This window comes from Pholcus phalangioides, unplaced genomic scaffold, assembly GCF_987345545.1.
Source record: "Pholcus phalangioides strain wild (caught in Gottingen) unplaced genomic scaffold, Ppha-v1.0 ptg000006l_1, whole genome shotgun sequence".
Taxonomy (NCBI): Eukaryota; Metazoa; Arthropoda; class Arachnida; order Araneae; family Pholcidae; genus Pholcus; species Pholcus phalangioides.
The window spans coordinates 2,205,319-2,228,370 of NW_028301599.1; the positions used below are offsets into that span (position 1 = coordinate 2,205,319).

Genomic DNA, 23,052 nt, shown 5'->3' on the forward strand with positions numbered 1-23,052 from the left:
GTTTACCAGATTCAAATTACTTTTCCAAAATACGTATGTGAAACGTTTCTACATTAAATACATATATTTATCTTCATTCCTGATATACATTAAAGCAGTGTTTCCCAACCATTTTGATAACGCGGACTACTCTATAGTGGTGGTCGACACTCGCGGACCCCTCGCCTGCATCGTCAGAACCCCTTCTTATTGTTGTTTTTATTCTGCACATCATGAAAAATTCAATAAATTACACATTCACAGCACGAAATGTGTTATTGGTGATAAATGAAAATGATCCCGTTGACCCCTCACAAGGTACTGATAGACTCAATGATGTCCGAGGAGACCGCAGGTTGGGAAATATTGCATTCTCACAATGAATGAATCACAATAATGCAGGATTTTAGGTCAAAGGAAAAAAAACGTCCCATTTTAGAACAGAATTTAAAAAGAAATGAAATGATTGAACAATTTGCAACCAATGCAGGAAAGAAAAGCAGAGCTGTCTCGTTTCACGAATACATGTTTACTATGCGTCCCGTTTGACCAAAAGGGATGTATGGTCACCGAAATTGCAAACTGGGCTTCTCGGATCGCATTAAGCGACGTGGACTGTATTATACAGAATGTCCCGTAAGTGCTAAGGCGGCATTTATCTCATAAACCATCCGTCGTAGAAATGTGATTCAATTTAAAAAGTGCTAAAAAATCATTCAAAAAATACCCTGTACCCAGCTTTGAGTGTGGAAATACTGTGTGTCACAAAATAAGAAAATTTTGATACCATCACCCCGTCTTTTAACTTCAAATTAAAAGTTGTTGCCATATATCTGTGGGAATTATTATTATAAATTTTGTAAAAAGCATATTTCGGCCCGATGAGCCAATTTAGCCTGTATAATCGAGCGATTAATTTTTCTATGTTACAGCCACGAGGCTGAGGCGTTCCCAATCAGTTCGCTCTGGATTTTCGACATGTATAGTTAGTTCTCAATTTTCTCCGTGTATGTTTCATCTCCTTAATACTTGTGATGTCGTATTTAATTATGGATTAATATGCTTAATACGTTTGCGAGTCGCTCATCTCTTTTTTCACATCATCGACAATATCGCTATACATCTCTTGACCCCAACAGAAAAAAAATCCTGTTTCTAAGTGCAATATTCGAAGATATTTGAATTCAAAATCTGAGAAAACTTATGAAAGAACAGTAAAAACTAGTGGACAACGCTTTTCTCCCTGAATATATATGCTATGCTTTCCCAACTTCTCTCCTAATTTTGAATTCTAATATCTCAGTGAATAGGGAGTTTAAAACATGAATATTTTGTTGGCCTCGGGAGAGACAGGATAAAAACTTTCTCTGATTGGTTGTTAGAGGACAAGAGAAATGTATAAAAATTAAGATTTTCCATTTTGTTACACACTGCATATTTATTCTCAAAACTGGCACAGGGTAAATTTTTGAACGCTTTTTGAGCATTTTTGCAAACTGCACATCTATGACGGACGGATGATGCGATAAAAGCCGCATTAGCACTTACAGGACCTCCTGCATGACATTATATTATTTATTAATTATATTATTATTTTTTAATCCTGATTTTGCCATTCATTCAAAATTTTATATAAACTGATGTCGATATATTCGATCGGTGATGTCTGATTGTCGGTGAATGCTGTGATTCTCATTACGAACTTCCCTTTTTCGACATATTGGGAATGGACCGGACTCCTACATTTGGAAATCTTGTTTCCCGAATATATTCGGCTGGGCAGTTAATGCGAGGAGAATACAGTACATGAATGCATGTTTTGATGGCGCTTTGATCAGAACACGACATTCACAAACAGTTGCGTCATACAGTCGTGATTTCCTTCTGATATATCATGTGAGTTATCCCCGTCCATTCCAGCATGATAAAATGAAGACATGAAGTAGCCCTCCCAAGAGCGTCCCAGACATGTTCTTTAGTGTTTTGGTCAGGAGAACTGGCTGGCCAATCTATACGCCGAATATTTTCACTTTCCAGATAATCGTTGACCAGATCAGCCCGATTCGGACGAGCGTTGTCTTCCACGAACAGGAACCGAGGACCAGCTACGTCCCAAGAAAGTCGAACATAGTGCTCTAACATCTCCTCTCTACACCTCCTAGCAGTCAGGGACCCTCTGTCAAATACATGGGCTAAGTTGGAGGAGGGGGGGGGGGTGTACGGCTTTACAACACGCCCAGACCATGGCACCTCCAGCACCATAACACTTCTTTCGAAATCACAGGCTGCGGTCTCCGGCCCTTATGTGCCACTGGGTGCACGTGCAATTTTTCTCCCTAGTCATTGGATTCAGTCACCCATTTTTGTCAAATGGCTTGTACGTTGCATCGAGTAGTTGATAGCTGTCTTCATGAGGAGAACGACGCGAGTGATTCGAAACTTGCGAGCACGGGGCAAGGGGAGCCACCACTATAAATCTTTGCTAACTTTTCCGACACAACTCCGGAAGGAAGGTGCTTTGCATCAGTCCGGGATTGTGAGCGGTTCTATCTATCTATCTATCCAGCACCATAGTGGTCCATTTCCCTGATGTGGGACTGATGGTATCGGGTCCCAAGTTCTCTCCAGATGAGGATACGTCGAGAATCAGTATCCAGACTGAATCTCGACTCATCTGTGAAGAACACGGTGCTTCTCGGTATTCCGGTCCAAGTACCTTTGGTTCAGTACTTTTCGTGAAAATAGACACTATGTTCAAATTCCCCTAATTTTGCACACGAGTGTACTTCTGAGAAAAAAAAGGTTATACATATAATAACTTTCATTCACGAAATGACCTTCATATCTAGGATTATAAAAGTTCCTGCACCAGAGAAAGAAGTACTACTTATTTTTTATTCAACTTGCTTCACGTTTCTTCAAACTAAAGGAATAAAAAAAGGAGGTGGAAAAGAACGAAGGAATAGAATGAAATTCCAGAAATATGATAAGTTCCTACTTTACGTGGAAAAAACCTGAAGTTTTATTTTTCATTTCGCATCCATTAGGGTTGCTCATATATATACGAATTTTATTTATTTTTTAGTTTAAACCATCTTTTTGCTTTGTGGAACCAAACTAAAATTACCCCGGGTAGAATTTCTCCCACACAAGTTCATTTTTTTTTTCATTTTCGTTAGTTTACTCACAGCGTTACATATCCTACTTTCTTTTCCACTATGGAAGAAGTGAAATCTAGAATTTTTATTTCTTTTCCATACTAGCCTCAAGGCGTGTGAAAATAATAATATTAAATGCTGTAACAAAGGGGAAAAAATACTTCGGATGAATAATATTTAGGTGTTTTACGCTTTCCTCGGAAAACTTACGAAATAAACTCTAATGGGTGTCGCATTAAGAACATTTAGGATGTTGGCAAACGGATCATGGCGCCTAAATCTTGGAAAGTGTTAAGAATCTTCAGACTAATGTTTGCCTTAGGCATTATTTCTACAGAAGTTTCCGTTAGAAATTATTAATGTAAATTAAATTCTACGGATGGTATGCTATTTGTTTACGCAGAAGATGATTCATAAAAAGGTACCGTTGCAGATATAACTATGTTGTTTAATATTCGTGTTATTTAATAGTGAGTAATGATTATCCATTGAATATTATATATAACTTTATATCCAAAAATTTCTTCTTAATATGAATTCCGAAAGTGTTTTATAAGCCAAGTTATCTCTGAAACGATGCTATAAGATTAAATTATTTCCATATTATTATATTTATGGTCAGAGATGCCAAGTACAAAAATGAATTACCCGTTTTAAACATTTATTCGGAATATTGAAACTTTCAATTATTTGTATTCGTGGTAATATGAATATTAAATGAAGATTTAGTTGAAATCTTAATATTTTTCTTGACGTTTACAGTCCCACCAAAGTCAGTATCGATAAACAGTTTGGATAATAACAGTGTCATAGAAGTGAGAGAAGCCGAGAAAGTAGTTCTGCAGTGCCAAGCATTGTCCAGCAAACCAGCAACTATATTGAAATGGTTTAGGAAAAACGTTGAACTTATGCCTGGTGAGTATTTTATATAATGTATAAATATATATTAATACCAGAATCATCTTCACTAAAATTATCACTTTTAATATTGAGACGTGTTTTTGACCTATTAGTACAGTATATAAGTCCGTGGATGATGTCACTCTCCGCTATGCATGCGGAGGTTTTTTAACCTTCAGTACATACGTTGCGGTGAATGTAATAAACCCGACGATTACGCATAATCGCCGATCATTTCGATATCTCATTTAATGTATCACTTTTACCCGGTTACGTATAATACCGAGATTATGTGTAATACGGGAATATGCATAATACCCAAGTGTCGGTGGTAAATTTGATGGATACTGAAAACAGTTGAAGACAATATGCCTCCAGATGGTGACAAATGGAGAGAAACGATGTCCCTTTCAGGTGTTCATACAAAGTACGATACAATAGAAGAATAGACTACAGTAGAATTTTGTATGGACAGCGGGGAAAGACATCGTTTCCCCTCTAAACGTCACCATCTTGCAACTGTTGTTGTCAAGAGCTATTGGCTGAGCTAAGAGGCTGCCTATGCGCTGTCTGTCCCGCATGTGCTCTTAGGCGGTGTTTCCCAAAGTTTTGTAAACGATGAAATGGTTAACGGGGTGGTAGAAGCAACGGGTCTAACACAAGATCTAAAACTTGGCTTGAGTTTGGGGGGGGGGGGGTGATTAGAGAACAGATTCTGAGAGGGGGGCGATGGAACAAAACGTTTTAGAAACTCTGTTCTCATTTAAGACAATTGTAATTCACTGTAGTTCTATGGTGAAGCACTCGCCAGGACTAGTTTGATTCACCACAAAAACATGTGAATTTTTTTTTCGAATTTTATCTTCATTTCCACTTGGTATAGTATCAAGTCTATCGTACTTTTTCTCTCTTCGTCTGTCTTACTGCAGTAGAACTTGGTTAATTCGAACTTTTACGAACCTCCCTTGAGTTTTCTATGTAGTTTAATGTTGATTTTTCTTGTTTAATTCGAACTTTTTTCACTTTTGTTTTGGATATTTTGAAGTGAATGGTAAGCGAAATTTGGAAAACACTTTCAGAAAGGATAATCAGGAATAATTGTCGTAAATCAGACTTTGAACACGGTCAAGAAATTCTGTAGTGATACTTATTCCAGAACAGTGGAATAATGTAGCAGCTAAGATAAATTATTATAATTATACATCATAAAAATTTGGGAAACAGTTTTGTGATAGATATGATAAAATTTTAATAATTCATAATTATTATTCTCTGTGGATGTTGATGATTATGTTGCAATTTGTAGTAACTTTACAGATCCGAGGTAGATAAATTGGATAATTTGAACTCTTTTCTAGTGACTTAGGACTTCAAATTAACCAAGTTTGACCGTACTATTACTTAACCGTACATGCACCTCGTACACATTCCTCTACGGAATTTCTAACGAATTGGTGCACAATCATCGTCAGCCTTACATAACCCATTATTTTAGCAACAAGACCTTTATTGGAGTTTTTTTTCCTGTATTGTGTTAGTATCAGGCAAAAGGCATGGTGGCATGGTGGTAAGATGTTCATCTACCATCGTGAAGGTTGTTGTCAGGGTCCCGGGTCGAACCCAAGGGAGGGTATAGATAAGATATTTTCCCTAACGAACTCGAGGCGACCACCGATAGACAGCGCTTGCACTTCCAACCCATCTCACTAATGGCAGTAAATAGCGATATGGCCAGAGTTGGTGTTTGGTGAAGTAGTAGTACCAGGCAAAATAATATACGTGTGCCTCTTCTATAGTGAAGTGCTGTTTCTTTTCAAAGGAACATAGTTCGGAACGCTATTCGATTATATTGCACAACACTGATTTTGTCAATAATTATTATTTCATTGATGTTATGGTAATTATGGAGCACTGATTCGAATCTGGCATTGGTTTTGACAGTATGACTTTAGTTTTTGAGGAAAGAGTGGAAATTCATTTTCAGTCGTTTTACATAAGTAGCATACAAATAACATTGTTGAGATGCATTTTCTTAGAAAGTAGAGCCAATCCGACAAAATAAACTATTTATGAAATCCGCAGCCGTAATATACCCTGAAAGTATTAAAATTTTCTTGGAAACTTTATTATCACTTTTTGAGCAGTGTTACCACTGCCACTTAGAAGTGAGGAACAATCTTAGATTCTAATGCAGACACAACTTTTGCTTTGTTCGGTGAGAGCAAATATCAAGAAATGTTTGTTGAAAGGGATTCAACCACCTTCAATCGAATTGACCGATTCGATGTTCGAAGGTGACCTAGTATCGATTCGATTACTCTTATATAGTAACATATACATTCCACCAAAGTCGTATCCCTTGATCCGAGAATCAGTGCGAATTAACTTTTTTTTCCAGTCTTTTTGTCTGAACGTCGTCACCTTCACATAACTCCCTGATCGATTCCAATATCTTGGAAAAGCAATTCTCTCGGTTCTCATAAGATAGACTTGGTTTTATTGGAGTGAACAAAAACATCTCCACATTTGCGATGTGTGGCACTAAAGTTCATCGAAACCATGAAACTGTGTGAATATTGTAGAACAGCGGTCCCCAATTGCGGCTCCTGGGACCCCTAGAGTACATGGTTAATTGTAGAATTACATTTAAAAAATGCTGCTGCGTTGAACAAAAAGTATATAATATGAATATATATAAATTACTTTAAAAAATCACAATTGAATTTACCTACAAAGGCAACGTTGGTGGACTGCAGTAGTGATACTGCTTGAAAAATGCTAAGGAACGGTGTTATTTTTCATCATACATAACGATAGACATCCTTCAAAGGAATGAAACTTGGTATCCCTCTATCTCATAGTAGCTGGTATCCAGAATCATTGTAGATGCTGAAGCATGATTCATCAATGAATGGACCACTGTTCCCAACGATATACCATTCATTATACCGGCGAAATCTTTTTCGACGATCATGTGTTCATAAGGGGCCGTTCAAGTATTACGTCATCACCGATGGGGGAGGGGGGGAGGGGGTTTCTGATATGCTGACTTTTGATGACAAGGGGGGAGGGGTTTGGCTAATACTTACGTCATCAACCACCCTTTATGAAAATGAGTTAGGATTCAGAGGGGCAGAGCTGATGACGAAATTTTGCTGACAAGGGGGTGGGGGAGGGGGTCAGCGTTTTGCTGACTTTTGATGACAAGGGGTGGGCGTCAAAAATAGCTAAACATTTGCTTACGTAATACTTGAACGGACGAGTGCTCGTCCGGCAATCGAGGGACCCGGGTTCGACTCCCGGTAGAGGCAGAGATGAGTTTTTTCCTTCCTTAAAAAATTAACATCTCAAATACTAAATATCTTCACAACATCCAGTCTTCTGTATATCTTGTATTAACAAGTGGAGAGCGACATTCATGTCATATATTTTTTGTTATTTTTCATTAATTAAAATTTTAATTATACATTAGCATAATAATAACATGTATTTAAAAATACTTCAATAGAATTTTGAATTACAACATTATTCTTTAAACCTATGAGGGACGGTGGTTTTGCTGGGAAACCGTCTTATCGAGACACCGGAGTAATGTCGTTACATAGGTGATTATCATTATTGTGGGAAAGGGGGGGGGGCATTCTATCACCTTTTTGGAATTTAGTTATTACCATCATGCTATACTATTAACTAAACTTAAAATGTTTTATATTATCTTCGGAAAAATGTATTCAATAATTCTTCGATACACGTATAAGAAGTACAACATTGTTATTTAAATCTTTGAGGGGCGGTGGTTTCACTGCGAAACCGTCTGTTCGAAAAAGTTTTCCTTGGCCGGCCCGTCATTTAAGGGTGGTCGATTTCGAAAGATATATATTTTTATACTTCATTAAAGTTGTTAAATAGTAAAATAGTTTTTTTATCGAATAAACAAACGAGAAGATGATCTTTTTTTTTATATATTTTCTCATTTTATCTCAAAAAAGTGCCAATAAACTGAAAAAAAATATATAAATTTCATATATAATGGCATTTGCTAAAATTATAAAACCAAGGAAAGTTATCGGTAATTTCTGTATTTCTGAAAATTTTAGTTGGTTCCATGGGTAAACCACAACCCCCATAGAGCTAAGAAGTATGATGTTTTATTTTTACTATGATGCAATATGGCATGCTTGCAAATGGGGAACCTGAATTATGTGTTTTTTATGTGCGCTCATCATTTTTGAACAAAAAGACAAAACGTAACATCCACCTACCAGTAAATCGCACATCATAAAAATGTGCCTTTTGTAGCACAGAAGAGCGGCCCAACTGAGCATTTACCAGTAAAGTGTGTCATTGTGTTCTTATCAGAAAGATGTTACGTGTTTCCAGAAATTCTATGATTTGTAATATATAGAAGAAATGCATAGTATGAATGGATTTTGGATATACATTTTTACTGAATAATTTATAGATAACTTGATGTACTCTGTACTTCATGATTTTATTTCGTATATTGCTTTTTTTTAATATACAGAATTGGGTGATACAAAAACGTACGAAATGAAATCGGAATAAATACCAGATTTGTCAATACATTATCAAATCACCAGAAAGATTTTGAAAATTTTTCTTTTCCATCATTATTTACCAATAGAATGATAGATAATAAATAGAAATACAAATACAAGGCCACAACAGGCAAAATGCCCAATGAGGGGGGCTGAGATGAAGATGCCCATAACAAATATGGATGTGGTATATTTCAAAAATACAGAACTAACGTCTTGAAAACCTCCAATATCATTATATACATGGGCAGTTTTATTATTATTATTCTTTTGAAATATTTTTAGCGCATCACATTGAAACAGAAATGTTTCGATTTTGATCATTTCACTTATATAAATTGATGATTCATGATGTAATATTTTGCTCTCAGAGGCTTCAAAGACGTCAGTGCGGAGAGAAGGTGAAAAACGTTACACCACTGTCAGTTCGATTACGTTGTACCCGAAGGGAGAGGCTTCAGGTGTTCCTTACAGCTGCGAAGCTTTGAATCCAGCGCTTCAGAATCCTTTACGGACTACTGTCACAATTCAAGTGCTTTGTAAGTATGTCTAACTGACTCACGTGGGAAAACTATCGCAGTATGTATCACATAATATTATAGTAGTGATTTGCCAACATCCTATTGTTTGAATAGACGGCGTCGAAAACAATTTTGTTGTCAATTGTTGTTATTAGAATGTTTTCATAACGTTTTTTGAAAATGTTTTGCTTCATTTTTTTTAAAAATCCCGTACCGCAATATGATATTGAGAGCTATGCAGGCATCAAGCGTCATCTATTGACCATAACGTGAAGCTCTTATTGATCGTAATTTTTCCTTGTGGATGAACAAACGCTCCCGCAAACTATACACTCTGAAAGAAATGTTAAAAAAAATATTTGGGTGGTTTTCTTAGTTGTGTTAAATGTTTAATAAGATATTTATTTTCATGAATTTCAAAAAAATCGATGAACTTCAACTGAGTTCAAAATTGATGATATAGATAATGTTCTTCAACAGCTAGTCTGCAGGAATGCTCTGTCTGTAAAACGTTTCACCCAATTGATGTAGCCGCTATATAATTTCAGAATTATATAGCGGCCAGCCCAGGACATCATACATCTCTTGGGAATACTTGAGGATCACGTGATTAAAAAAACTAAAAAAAAATTCTGTCTGCCTACATCAGGATTTTACAAAATGTGGTTCAAAGACCCTGGGGTTCCACAAGTTGTTGTTAACCGGTGCACGCTCTTAACCACTGAGCTAGATGAAATTTTTCAAATTAACAAATCAGAAGTTAGACTTGGAATATAGTGCGAAACTTTGACCAGAGAGTTCTTGGTTCCCACTCTGTTTCTAAGAGACATTTGGGTTATCACTAATTAAAAATGATGCCCAAGAGACAAAAATATATGATCATATCAGAGAATGAGTTTGATATCTTAAAAGAAGGTCTGGTTGTGTAAGCAAAGATTGCAAGTATGGAACAACGTAATTTTCTTCATCAAATCATCACGTTTTTTTGGCATAAACAGTTGCATTTTGTGTCTGCTAGCTTTGTATAACCATTCCGAAGATGCTTCCTTCAAAATATATAAATTTCCAAGTTTCAAAGACACATTCAAAGTTATCAAGGATATTAATAGTATTGGTTCAGAAAATAAGCTTAAATTTGATGATTTGTTTTACAGATAGATAAAAGAAATTTCGGAATAACAGTTTTCCGTTACAGTAGCACCATAGGAGCAAAGAACACAAAACAAAAGAGCAACTCTCGCAACATAAATACTGTTAGGCACCACTCATACATTTAGATCACAAATTCCGACGTGTACCGATTCGTAAGAAACTCCGCAGAAGAATATGTACGATGTGCATGTATCAGAGAATGGGTATATATAGTATTTAAGTAGTATTAGTAGTCCGTCCTTCGAGTGCGAACAAAAGCATAACTTAACAGCTCTTTGTTCGAATGAGATTAAAAATGGAAAAAAAAGCCAAATACTAAATTAAAAATCATCATGAAAAATGGGAACTTAAAAAAATGAATCTCATGTGCATCATTTGAAGCAAAAAACTTCTTTGAAAATAATAAAAAAAAGCATCTTCCTTGGAATTTCACACAGTGATGCTTTCTTCGGCAGCTCCATGAAGAAAATATAAGCAAATAACATATTTTTATATATTTTCACGGTCCTAATATTTAGCAGCCCTTGTATGAGTTCTCATACACTGCAACTGAGCCATTGTGGAAAATGAAAAAACTTCACTTCTAGCGAAATAGTATTACCGTTATGGTATTTATGAAAGAAGAGACCTTAGTTTGCATAAAACCGTAAAAATATATTTTTCGAAAAAATATTACATAGTCTTATTATACAGTATATAAGGTGTGCGAAAGGAATAAAAAAAATCCGAGATTGTTTCTAAAATTGTAGGAAATACTTATGTGCCGCATTTGCAACAAACAAAATAACCCTAACAAAAAACAAAGGTATTTTGCTTCCACCTATCCAACAAAAATTAAAGTATATGTTATAATTTCCAAGTAAAGTTATTTGTTGGTTTCAAACCGGTGTGCAGCGTAAAAACGAACCAAACATGCATGATGTTATTTATTATTAATTTTTTTGGTGTATCCCTGTGTAAGTCTCATTCGTCGAAAGACCGGGAAATATGTTTTTGTTTTTTGTCACCAAATTGCTTTTTGTAGTACATTTACATCAAAAACGTATACTTACCAATATTTTGGCGCATAAATGCAACCAGTGTGCAGAACAAAAATGCAGTTTAATACTAAAATCCTTTTCATTTCCATCCTACAAATCGGTTTAAAACCAAAAGGGGTATTATTTTGGGAATTATAAGCGATATTTTTGATTCTATTCAATAGGTGACAGTACGGGTGCTAGCTTAAAGCAGTTTCTCGTATTTGTAATAGAAAAATACGTATTCTAGCCATTACGTATTTCTAGCCTTTCCCTTATAATTTGCGCTCTATTATATCACCTCAATTATTTTACACACACGTACGTACGTACGTACGTGTGTGTGTTTGCAGTGAATTTTTATATTTTCTTCTATCACAAGTTTGTATCGGCTTTTAATTTTCTTATGATTATAACCCCAGTAGTGGCAGCCATCCATTCGTCTCTTGGGTAATGATGTTTTTGAGTATGTAATTGTTGTTTAACAAAACAAAATTTAGATTGAAAAGAAAAATCGTTATGTCCGGTTTTTGTATCAGGATTTGTCCCGGTTTTTTCGTCGCTTGATCTGGTCACCCTCTCCTAGGCCCGTCATTTACCAAGCCCAACCATAATTCTATATGCGAAATGAATTGTAACTTTCTTCCGACGCCAACATTGGGAAAAATTACAATAACCGGCTTGATAAATTGTAGCAAGTTTAAGTAAGTTCAGGGGAGGGGGGGGGGGGGCGGTGATAATATTTTTTTTAGCATATGACATATTTTTTGCGTGTTCGAGCACGTATTATTTTGAGTCACATGACCGAAACCGAGCATGTAATTTTTGGAGATCGGTTTTGTAGTGCATCCAAGTAAAGTCGCTGCCTTGATAATGAGAGAATACAGTATTAAATTCTGAAGAATTTGGAGAAAAAAAATGATATAACATGAAATATATTCCTCTATCGCATAGTTTAAACTTACTCTACACATTGTATTACAGTTCATGATAACTAAGAAGGAAATTTTAAGATACGATGTTTGAAAAATTGGAATCTGATGTAAAATCTAAAAATTACAATATTATTTATCTCTTTTAATAAAATAATCTTATTTAGATCCTCCAAGCCCTCCGGAAATCAAGGGTTACCGAGACGGTGAGGTAATACAGGCTGGTGACGTGCTGAAACTGGCATGCGTATCAAAAGGTGGTAAACCTCCGGCTCGTCTCGTGTGGTACCGAAACGGAGACGTTCTCGAAGGTACTTACAGTACCATGGACCGTGAAGCAACGAATATTCTCGAGATCACTGTGATCCCCGAAGACAACAACGTAATATACGGTTGCGCGGCAGTCAACCCACTCACCACTCGACCGCTCTTCACCACCATCAAGCTCAACGTTTTTTGTGAGTGTCACTTCTAATAATCACTTCTCATGCCATCACATATTTTAACACAAGTGCTATTAAAGATAATAAATGAGGATGCTATTTTCGTTGGTGCTATAAAAGTCAATATTTAAAACGGATTTCATCGTAGTATTTAACATATGTGTGCCCATCATATCTGTTTTTGAATGTAGACTGTTATGACAACTATTTATAAAGAGTGATTAAGTAAAGATGGGGAAACTTTAAGAGATGATAGTACACACCAATACAAACAATTGTCATCAGAGAATGCATGGTCTAACATGAAACGCAAACGCACGTTTCGAAACGGCCGCTTCGCAAACGTTAAAACGGCATTTCTGTTGAAATTTATCGGGAGAAAAAGAACACCATGAATGCAAATGTAACCTGCGGAAGAAGAAGAAACCGTATGCAAATCTATGTCGCAGTGAATAAAAGCCGGGGACGCCAGCCCTGTGAAGTTATTCCAGCATGCAACCACACATTCTAACAGTTGTAACGTATGGGATAATAACGCTTAATTAGTCTTCGCCTTTTACTCACCATGACGCAGATTTGCATGCGGTTTTTTCTTCTTCCCCAGGTTACATTTACATGCATGGTGTTCTTTTCCTCTCAATATGTTTCAACAGGAACGCCGTTTTAACGTTTGCGGAGCGGCCGTTTCGAAACGCGCGTTTGCGTTTCGTGTTAGACCATGCATTCTTTGACGACAATTGTTTGTATTGGTGTGTACTATCACCCCTTGAAGTTTCTCCCATCTTTTCTGAATCATCCTGTATATACACATAACATTCAAAAACTGTGGTTGCATGTACATTCATGCAACCACAGTTTTTGAATGTTAGGTGTTATCATAGTGTGGTGGGCCGCGTCACAAACATATTCAATTAAAATAATTTCAAACAAACTTATTGAATAACTGAAGCGGCATTACGCTGTTCCGCAATTAAATTTTAAAAAATCATTCGCTTCAAAAACATTTTAAAAACATTATTAATTTCTTCTGTCAAATCATTTGAAACAATTTATTTCGTATTATATTAATATAACTAATTATACTATTAAATCACACTGAATATGAAATTATATTAAAAATTTACAAAAAACAATAAGATAACCTCACCAAAATTCGCTCAAAATGAAAAATAACACACACACACACCATCATTACTTGCGCTTGTGAGCATCCCGTGGTAGGAAAACACAACATTCATTTCTTTTCATTTCATTTTATACTGGATTTTAAAGCAACCCGGGCCAGTCCCGTCCGAAAGAGGTGGACCTCCGAAACTTAATTAAAAGTTGCCGCCGAGAAGTGCTTGTGGTACACCTAGAATACGAGCACTTTGATAGAGATGCAATTTTCTAATTGATCAATAGGGATCATGTGCTACCTATGGAATTTCATCCAAACGTGGAAACAAGACACAAGATCTAACGTTTATAATTTGAAGGCAGTATCCAGTTGAAAAATAATGCAGATGTTATCACACAGCTTTTGTTAAATGTAGTTGCTATCACACAGCCTTCATTGAATGTAGATGTTATCATAGTTTTCAGTGTCGATGCTGTGGTAGCTTTTTTCCAAATGATGTAATGGGAAGCATTATGCGATCTATAACTATCTAATATGATATTAGATAGATTAGATATTAGATATTATATCATGGAATTGAAGTCAACGCACATGTCGCGAACTATATTACAAATTACTTTGTGTGTGTATTGCATATTTTTCAGTTCCTCCCAAAAGTGTGATACTCACCGGACCTTCGACTGCTCACAGAGGCGACATCGTGTCCATGGATTGTCGCTCAGACGTCAGCAACCCTGCAGCGGAGATCTCGTGGACGATAGACGGCGAAGTTGTCGATCCCGAAGAGGTTGAAGTGCTTCCCGACGAGAGAGGCTGGTACACGACATCCAAAGTGACAGATAAAATCTCCAGGCAGGTAAATTATGTAACTTTCTTTAACCACTAAACTTTAGATTGAAGTTCCTATTTTTGCATATTTATTGCCTACGTAATCATTAAAGGGCGGGGGGGGGGGATAACCTACTACAGTCAATTCTCACTTCGCGAACTTAATTCGTTTCCAAAGTACGTTCGTAAACCGAATTATTCGTGAACCAAAATAATTTTTCCTGTAGAAGTCAATGTAAAATGGATTAATTCGTTTCTGGGTCCTCGAACACTTGTATAGTTCAATTTTTACAACACTGCTTTATGCTCCAGTACATAATGTGAAACCAAATGAAATCATCATATTGACTCTGAAAACACATTACCCGAGAGGGAAATATTCCCAACCTCGGGCTTATATTCTATACCTGGGAAAATCTGGCCCCATGCCTAGAATAAATAAATTCATCTATTCATCTGTGTCAAATCCATCGAAAAATTTGATGTAAACCTTTTTTCGAAGTTTTAAATGACATGCTGAACACACACACACAACAGTCGTCTCTGTATAAAATGCCCTTGAAAAGGGTATTTTCTCCTGAGACGACTTGAAAAGCTTATTTTCTCCTTTTGCCACGGGGCCGTAAACTTTTTCCGGCTCGCATGTTCGTAAATCCAGGCAAGTTCGTAAACCAAATGTTTGTTTCAAAACCACCGAATTTTGTGCAAACTAAGGCATTCGTAAACCTTGGGTTAAGCGTATTTTAATAATTTTGGCGTATCGTATGCCAATAGACAGTGGGCTTTATGTTGCGAAATTTAAACTTATTCTTCCTTGACCTTCTAGTGCTTCTCAGGCTTTTGACTATTCTAGTCTGCTGTCTAAATGGACTGAAAGTTTCAGCTGCAGCTGGAAGGACGCGTAAACACGCACACACACACATCTTAAATTTATGTTATTTTTCTGCAAGTTTTTGTTAATTATCACAGCATTAGAAAACTTGCAGCCACACGTTTTTTTTGTTCTTGATGTGCATAATTCTCACGTTAGGACTAATAGAAAAGCATTAAATTTGTATTACGTTCAATTTTTAGATACGTCACCAAACTAAAACTTAGTCAAGTATTTATGTTCACAAGAAATAGATCTTGCGAACAGAAATTTCTACGTGACATTAATTTTATGAATTCCTGCAGATTTTATTTTTCCCTGAATTGAAATCAATATTTCAACAAGATCTTTGGTGAATCTAGAAAGAGTCAAACTTCGCATATTACTTTCCAATACGTTCCATTGACTCTCTATTTGACTAAGAAGGGAAACTCGTCGGGTGATAATTCAAACATCAGAATGATAACTTCTCACTGTCTGATCTCACTATCAATTTTCCATAGTTAGAGACAAATATATTTAAGAATCGCTGATTTGAAACATGCCTCAGTTTTCAAAGCAGATTATATCTATCTATTGAGATTGATAAATATAGGCTACATAAATACCGTATATACTTGTGTATAAGCTGACCCCCCCCCCCCCCCCCCAGTTCAGGACCACCAAAACCGCAATAAATTTAAAACCCCAGTACGAGCCGACACCAAAAAAATTGATGCATTTCAGAGAAAAAAAAATGCTTATATTTTCATGCAAAATGAATAGCTTGTGGAAATTTACAATAAGAAATGATTCAAACATTTTAATCCATTTCAACTGAGTCTTCAAGCTAATCGTGATCCATCAGATCATCATAGGGGGTGCGGCATCTTCGTTGTTATCTTCATCTGGGCTGTCATCTCCATTGGCACTTTCAAACAGGATATCATCTTCAGTTTCATCCATCGCATTGCTGATGCAACACTTTTTGAAGGATCAGATGATAATTTCGGCGGAAATAGAATTTCACGCTTCATGTCCCATTGACACACTAGGCCAATGTCACAGGGCCGTCATTTCAACTTTTTCCAGGAGTGGGGGGGGGGGGGGGCAAAGCACATACACTCAATGTATGTATATATATATATTTGTATATATATATACCAGTTTGAGTGTATTTTCAAAATGCACTCAAAAATACACCCCTAAATGACGGGCCTGCGATGTCAGGTTTCTTCTTTCATAATCATCGGAACTCATCCATTCGATCCACAAATCCCTCAAAATCCCTCAAATAGTCTTCCACAGGCTTGTTGATGCTCACATCCAAAGACTATGCAATCGAGGTTAGCCCACCTGATATCAAAGAGAATGATGTTTTCGATTTCTTTGCCTCGGCTTTGACATTATCGGTTCTGTGGGGTTTCACTGCTACAAAAATGACTACTGATTGTGGGGGTCGATATTTTCTCATAAAAAACTGACCCGAGTATAAGCCGACCCCCCCCCCCTTACTTGAGAAACGAATTTTTCCACAAAAAAACTCCGCTTATACACGAGTATATATATGGTATGCTAAAATATGGTGGATATAGCTTAGTGCAACAGATGCATCCCCAGTTGATAACACTCACTCATACAGTTCACACAGTCAATGCAGTGAAATATTTCACGAGTTTTTATGTCGCGTAATCATTCAATGCTTTGCCGTACTCGTACGTTTTACGTTGTTTGCAACACTAATTTTATCATTTTAATGACGAGCATCACACACTGCTATTTTCGCTGAGCTGAGGTGCACACGTTGTGTAATTTCTTGGAATATATTCACAGTATCAGTGATTAGAATATTTGTTCACATATGAATTCTATTCTCTTACAGGACACCGATGTCAAGACGTTCGTATGTACGGCGGTTGGTGTGCCTCAACACGAATCTGTCTTCCAGTCATTCAATATAACAATAATGTGTAAGAGTCAAAACTATTCAATCAGACAATGTTAGAAAGGCTATCCCAGAACACTATCGGCAAAATAAGAGGGGGATTACATTACCCATCAATACGACCATTTTTCCTAATTATGCCAAGGTTTTCTACCCACTCATTCGCTGGATAAGTGTATTATCCTATAATTCAGAAGTCATCAACCTTCCTCAAAATATCACAAAGAAGGACAAAGAAAATTTCTATTTTTTTGGCACCTTTGACGCGGATCTCATGTTACAATGCACTGGATATGCCATTTATGACCCTAAGTTCCGTCAGAAAAATCGTTTGTTTTCACTTGTAGTACCACTCTTGTGATAGAGTTCCTGGTAACCCTACATGCATTTATAGATGAATATGCATGATTGTTTGCATCAATTATTCATAAATTACTAATTCAATCATAGATGTCAGAAATGAAATTGCCTATATATTTTTAATGAATTTTTGTAATGAATATATTTGACTAATATTTCTTTTGTATAAGAAGATTACGGACAAAAGAGATAATTAAATGGAAATTGAGAGTTAGAGAGAGACGTTTTCTGTGACATACCAATTATAACAATCCAACAGGGAATTATTTCATGAAAATAGACAAAGCTCACCCCTTTAAAATTGATTGCCGAAATAAAAAGAAAAATAGATGCCTGGGATGGAGACGCATTTTCCCCCATTTATTATACTTGGCGACATATAATAATGATAATAATAAATCAACAGGAAAAAATTGCGATTAAAAGCTTGCAAGATATACAGAAAACTAGATGTTTCGTGAAGATGCGTATTTATTCATTTTTTGAGTCGTTGATTTTATGAAGGAAAGAACTCATCACTGCCTCTACCGGGAATCGAAGCCGGACACCTCAATTGCCGAACGAGTGTTCTCAGTACTAACCTACAGAGGACATAGAAATTATTTTATCCTGGAGCCCGGGTTCGATTCCCGGAATTGAGAGAGATTATTTTTTTTTCAACAACTCAAAAAAAAAAAAATTAATAAGTATCTCCATACAATATCCAGTTTACTCTACACCTTGCTTAAACAAGTGGGGAGTGTCATAATGCTATATAGATTATAACTTTGTTTACATCAGGGAAAAACCACTAGGAAATTTCTTCACTTTCATATTTTCTACCTCGTTTGTGACACCATTGGCTTGAATTCCATGTTGTCACACGGTGAATATAAAAGTAATTTATAGCCCTCTAAGTTCACTAACTACAAAAAAATCTTCTAGACATTATTTACAGAACTTCCTCTCCATACTACCGGGTGTGGGATTCTAGTACAGCCTGCATATTCCTATGAATAATGCATAATAGTTTTTTTTTATTAGATATAAGTAATTAATCATGTCTTATTTAACGTATGAAATTGAAAATAATCAGCACAAAAATTATCGATAAATTTTCTGAATTTTCAACTAATATTTCTCCTCTCTATGAGAAAATTACGAAGAAAACAGATAAGTAACTAAGAGAAAACTGGAATGAAAACAAAACTGTTTCCACAACATACCATTTTAACGGGATCCAGCAAATAATTCTTTGAAAAAAATACAAAGAATCGCCCTTGAAATATATTGTGGAAATACACAGAAGAATAAAACCCTGGAATGAGGGCGCATTATGCATTGTTTATTGTTCTTGCTGACATAGATAAACGACAGTTCAGGGAAAAAAATAATTAATAATTATGATAATAGTAAGTCCAGAGAATTAAAGTTTTAATATTATAACCACCCATCATAAAAATCGACTGGGAAATTTATTATTTCCACATTTCTTTCACTTCGATTTTGGCATCATCGGCTTGAATTCCATGTTAACATGCGCTGAATATGAAAGTCATTTGCAACCCTAAGTTTATAGACGAGACAAAATCTTCTTCTTGACATTATTACCGACATTCTCCTTCATTCTAGTAGTAGGGTTCTGGCACAGCCTTCATGTTATTATAAATAAATATGCAAAATATTTTTATTAGATTTTTTTCAACATGAACTTTAAAATTATCAGATTAAATTTCTGAATTTTAAACTTTCTTTTTTATGAGAAATTACAAAGAAAAGAGATAATTAAGGGAGAATCGTGAGCGGAAAAAAGACCGTGTCCCTAACATACCATTTTAATGGCGTCCAACAGAGAATCCTTTGACCAAAATAGAAAGAATCACCCTTAAAATTTATTGTGGAAAAATACAGAAAAATAAATGCCTGGAATGGGGACGCATTATGCATTATTTATTATTCTTCCGGGCATAGAAAAAGGACAGGGCAGGGCAAAAGCAGGGGAAAAAAAACAAAAACAACAAATAATAATAATAATAATAAGTCCACGGGGTAAAATTCCGTAACGACGAAAACAGATTCTTCGCTAAAAATGCATGGGCCGTATAGCCAGAGAGAGAGAGAGAGCGCTCGAAGAATAATGAAGGAGGGAATGGCATCAATAAATCACACAGGAAAATTTTCCCAGGCTCTCTCTCTCTCTCTTTCCAGGATCCTGTCTTTTACCCGTCATTCCCCACTTCGAAGATTTCCCAGTAATGAGCTCTGCCTTGTTTCCGGCAGAACTTTCTGGAATACACACACACATATTGCCCACTACTATCGATGCTATCCACGATGGAAGGAAGAAGCCAACCATCCATCCCCAACCCCATCTCGAACTAATCAGATTACCGGCGGTGCAACTTTGTTGACTTCGCCTCTAACAAGACCGGTTAACAAAGTCCAGTCTCCTATGTCCATTCGGGGTATGCGTTCATCTGTAAAGTCCGAGGACCTATGACTGGGCAGGGAGTTGGCAGGATGAGGAGCAGTGGAAGGATGATTGTGCTTGCATTGGCGAGAGATAACACTCCCAGAACGACCAACTTAGTATACCACTTTACTCACTCTCTCTCTTCCTGTACCGACCCTTCCCTGTGTCCCGTTTCCATTTAGAGCCTCTGTGTATGTCTGACTGGGTCAGTGTTATTGCATATTTGCGTGTGTCAGATATTATTTCGAGTAGCGATCGGTATTTGGTGGACTTATTCGGTATTCTCGAGCTGACATTTCCTGGGACGAAAGGAAAATTACTGTGTGTGTGTGTCTGGATATGTTTCTTTTAACACGCTCGATCCCCTTTGGGATTCATGACCGGAATGACGTCCTGGATAGCTTAATAGAACAAATTATATTTGATTGTGTGGATGTTCGTTGAGTGAGAAATGAATTCCGGTGCATTAATGAATAATGTTTTATATATGAGTGATTTGATACGCTTCGTTTTTTTCTCACGATTTTTATGTAAATAATCCAATGTGAAATAGTTCATATACAAGTTGTTCTATAAATTTGCATAAATGGTTTGAACATTTATATAAAATAAATTAAATTAATTGAAGCATATGTCAATACGGTTTGCGAAAAAGTTATTTTCATGAAGTTGAGCATTTTTGGTGCAGAAGAAATATTTCAAGGTTTTTTTCCATAGATGGCGCTAGAAACCAAAGTATTGTTGATTGGATCCGAAACTTTCTTCCCTCTATTTTTTGACCGAAACATTCGTAAGGCTTCAGTTGGTGATTCCAGTATGAGAAGGAACAACTTCACCAATAGTGCTATATTCACCAGTGTCAGCAATGGGAAGCCTTATGTTAGAAATGAGCTGTTAATAGAACTATGAGTTATTATAGGACTCTGGTTTATATATTTCCAGCGATTTGCTTCCATGAAGTGTCTTCTATCGACAAAAATTTTAACACTAATGTCTAAAAAAATTTTCCTTCGTGAGAATAACTTCTTCGCAATTCAAATGTACCCCAATTCCTACACATTTACTTAAATGTGTGAGATACCCTGTACTTTATGACAATTAGTTTCAGATTTTATTGATGATTGGCCAATAAATTTCAGATCCACCGGAATCTCCAGAAATCTCGAGATATTTCGAAGGCGATGTACTGAAAGCTGGACAGACCCACGAATTTTTATGTACAGCGGTCGCTGGGAATCCTCCTGCGGAAATAGTGTGGATTCGAAGTGGCAAAGTGGTTAGTCAATATATCCTTGTGTTGCATTAAAATCGATATTTTATATAATTTATATAATCATATGTCTATTACTCACAAACACCAAAACATAACTGTTTTATAATTGAACCCGCCCCCTATCGTTCGAGAATACGAAATATTTCCAAATAAAAACTATGTAATTTAATTATCGCTAAATACAATTTATCATGGGATTTTTCATTCTGTCGTTGAAACGAAGTTTTTTTTTTGTTATAAAATAAGTGCATGTATCCATATAAGCTCATATCAACGACCCAGTTCAGAGAAAGGAAACAACTTCAAATTCTACATGTTTTGAGACATCTTCGTTTTAAAAGAATCACTGCGTAATAGAACTGAATGTGAGTCATTTCGTATTTTATTATAGTAGAGGGAGTATAAGCAGAGATGGGAGTTGCTGTTGTTTTGCAATTGGTAGAGGTATTTTCCACCGAACTGGGTAGTCAATGTACGGGGGGTCCTGTAAATAGACGTACGCAGCAGAATTTTCTCGAGGGGAGGGTGGGATTTTTTTATTTTTCTGAAGGTTGAGGGAGGGGAGTTACTATACTTTCCTGCTAAATAACACTATAATCTCGGCTTTTGGGTGGGGGGGAGGGGGGGTTAGAACCGCCCTCTTTTTAGTACGTCAATGGTCTTGTACGTCCTAATAGAACTTTTATCTCATCAACAGTTCGTCGTAGAGGTATGGTTCCAGTTCAAAAAGAATGCTCAGAATGTGTTCAGAAATCACACTGTACCAGTTTTATGAGTGAAAATACACTGCTTCACAAAATAAAAAAATTACTATTTTTTACGGTTTTTTCTCGTCCTCTAACTTTCAACTACAGTCCAACTACAGAGTTTCCGCCATTTGATTGTTTTTCTAAGTGCAAAAGAATCCCATGTTTTCTAAATGCAATATTCACTGATATATTTGAATTCGGAAGTCGGAGGAAAGCTGTAAATAAAACATCATAAATGAGGAAACGGAGCGTCCTCCGTTAGTGTGTTTTTGCTGTTCTCTCCAAAATTTTCTTCGTGTTTGGAATTCAAATAGCTCAGTGAATATTGCTGAAACACGGAAGTTTTTGTTTGCCTTATGAGAGATAGGACAACAGCTTTCTAATTGCAAGTTAGCGGACGAGGGCGTTGCAAAAAAAAATTGATTTTTTACTTTGTTAAACACTGCATTTTTACTCTCAAATTGTGATTTTTGAACGTAGTTTGGGCATTTGTTTAAGTTACGACTATATCTCTGCGACGAACGGTTGATGGGATAAAGGCCGTATACTCGAACATCCAGGGTCGTAACTAGGCAGGTGCAACAGGTGCACCCGGACAGGGCTCACTTGGAAGGGAGGCCCAAAATGGGTCCAGAAGGGGGCCTAAATTCAAATTCTTGCGGAAGGCACAGGAATGGCTAACTACGGCCATGCGTACATCAGTCTCACGATTCAACGATCGGATATCTCGTATTGGCTTCTCCTCATATTGTACATAGATGCAAAGAAGACCATTCTACAGGGAGATTCCTATGACACTCCTTATGGAATTT

General features: G+C 36.4%; 1 protein-coding gene across 1 annotated transcript in view; it reads left to right on the forward strand.

The window, feature by feature from the left end:
• LOC149085658 (nephrin-like) overlaps positions 1–23,052 on the forward strand; it is a 198,015-nt gene that overhangs the window by 123,322 nt on the left and 51,641 nt on the right. Inside the window, exons 5-10 of the mRNA XM_089232459.1 lie at positions 3,900–4,052; positions 8,968–9,135; positions 12,388–12,678; positions 14,428–14,639; positions 17,344–17,431; positions 21,358–21,494. Coding sequence (XP_089088585.1) covers positions 3,900–4,052; positions 8,968–9,135; positions 12,388–12,678; positions 14,428–14,639; positions 17,344–17,431; positions 21,358–21,494 — 1,049 coding nt within the window. The remainder of the gene's footprint in view (positions 1–3,899; positions 4,053–8,967; positions 9,136–12,387; positions 12,679–14,427; positions 14,640–17,343; positions 17,432–21,357; positions 21,495–23,052) is intronic.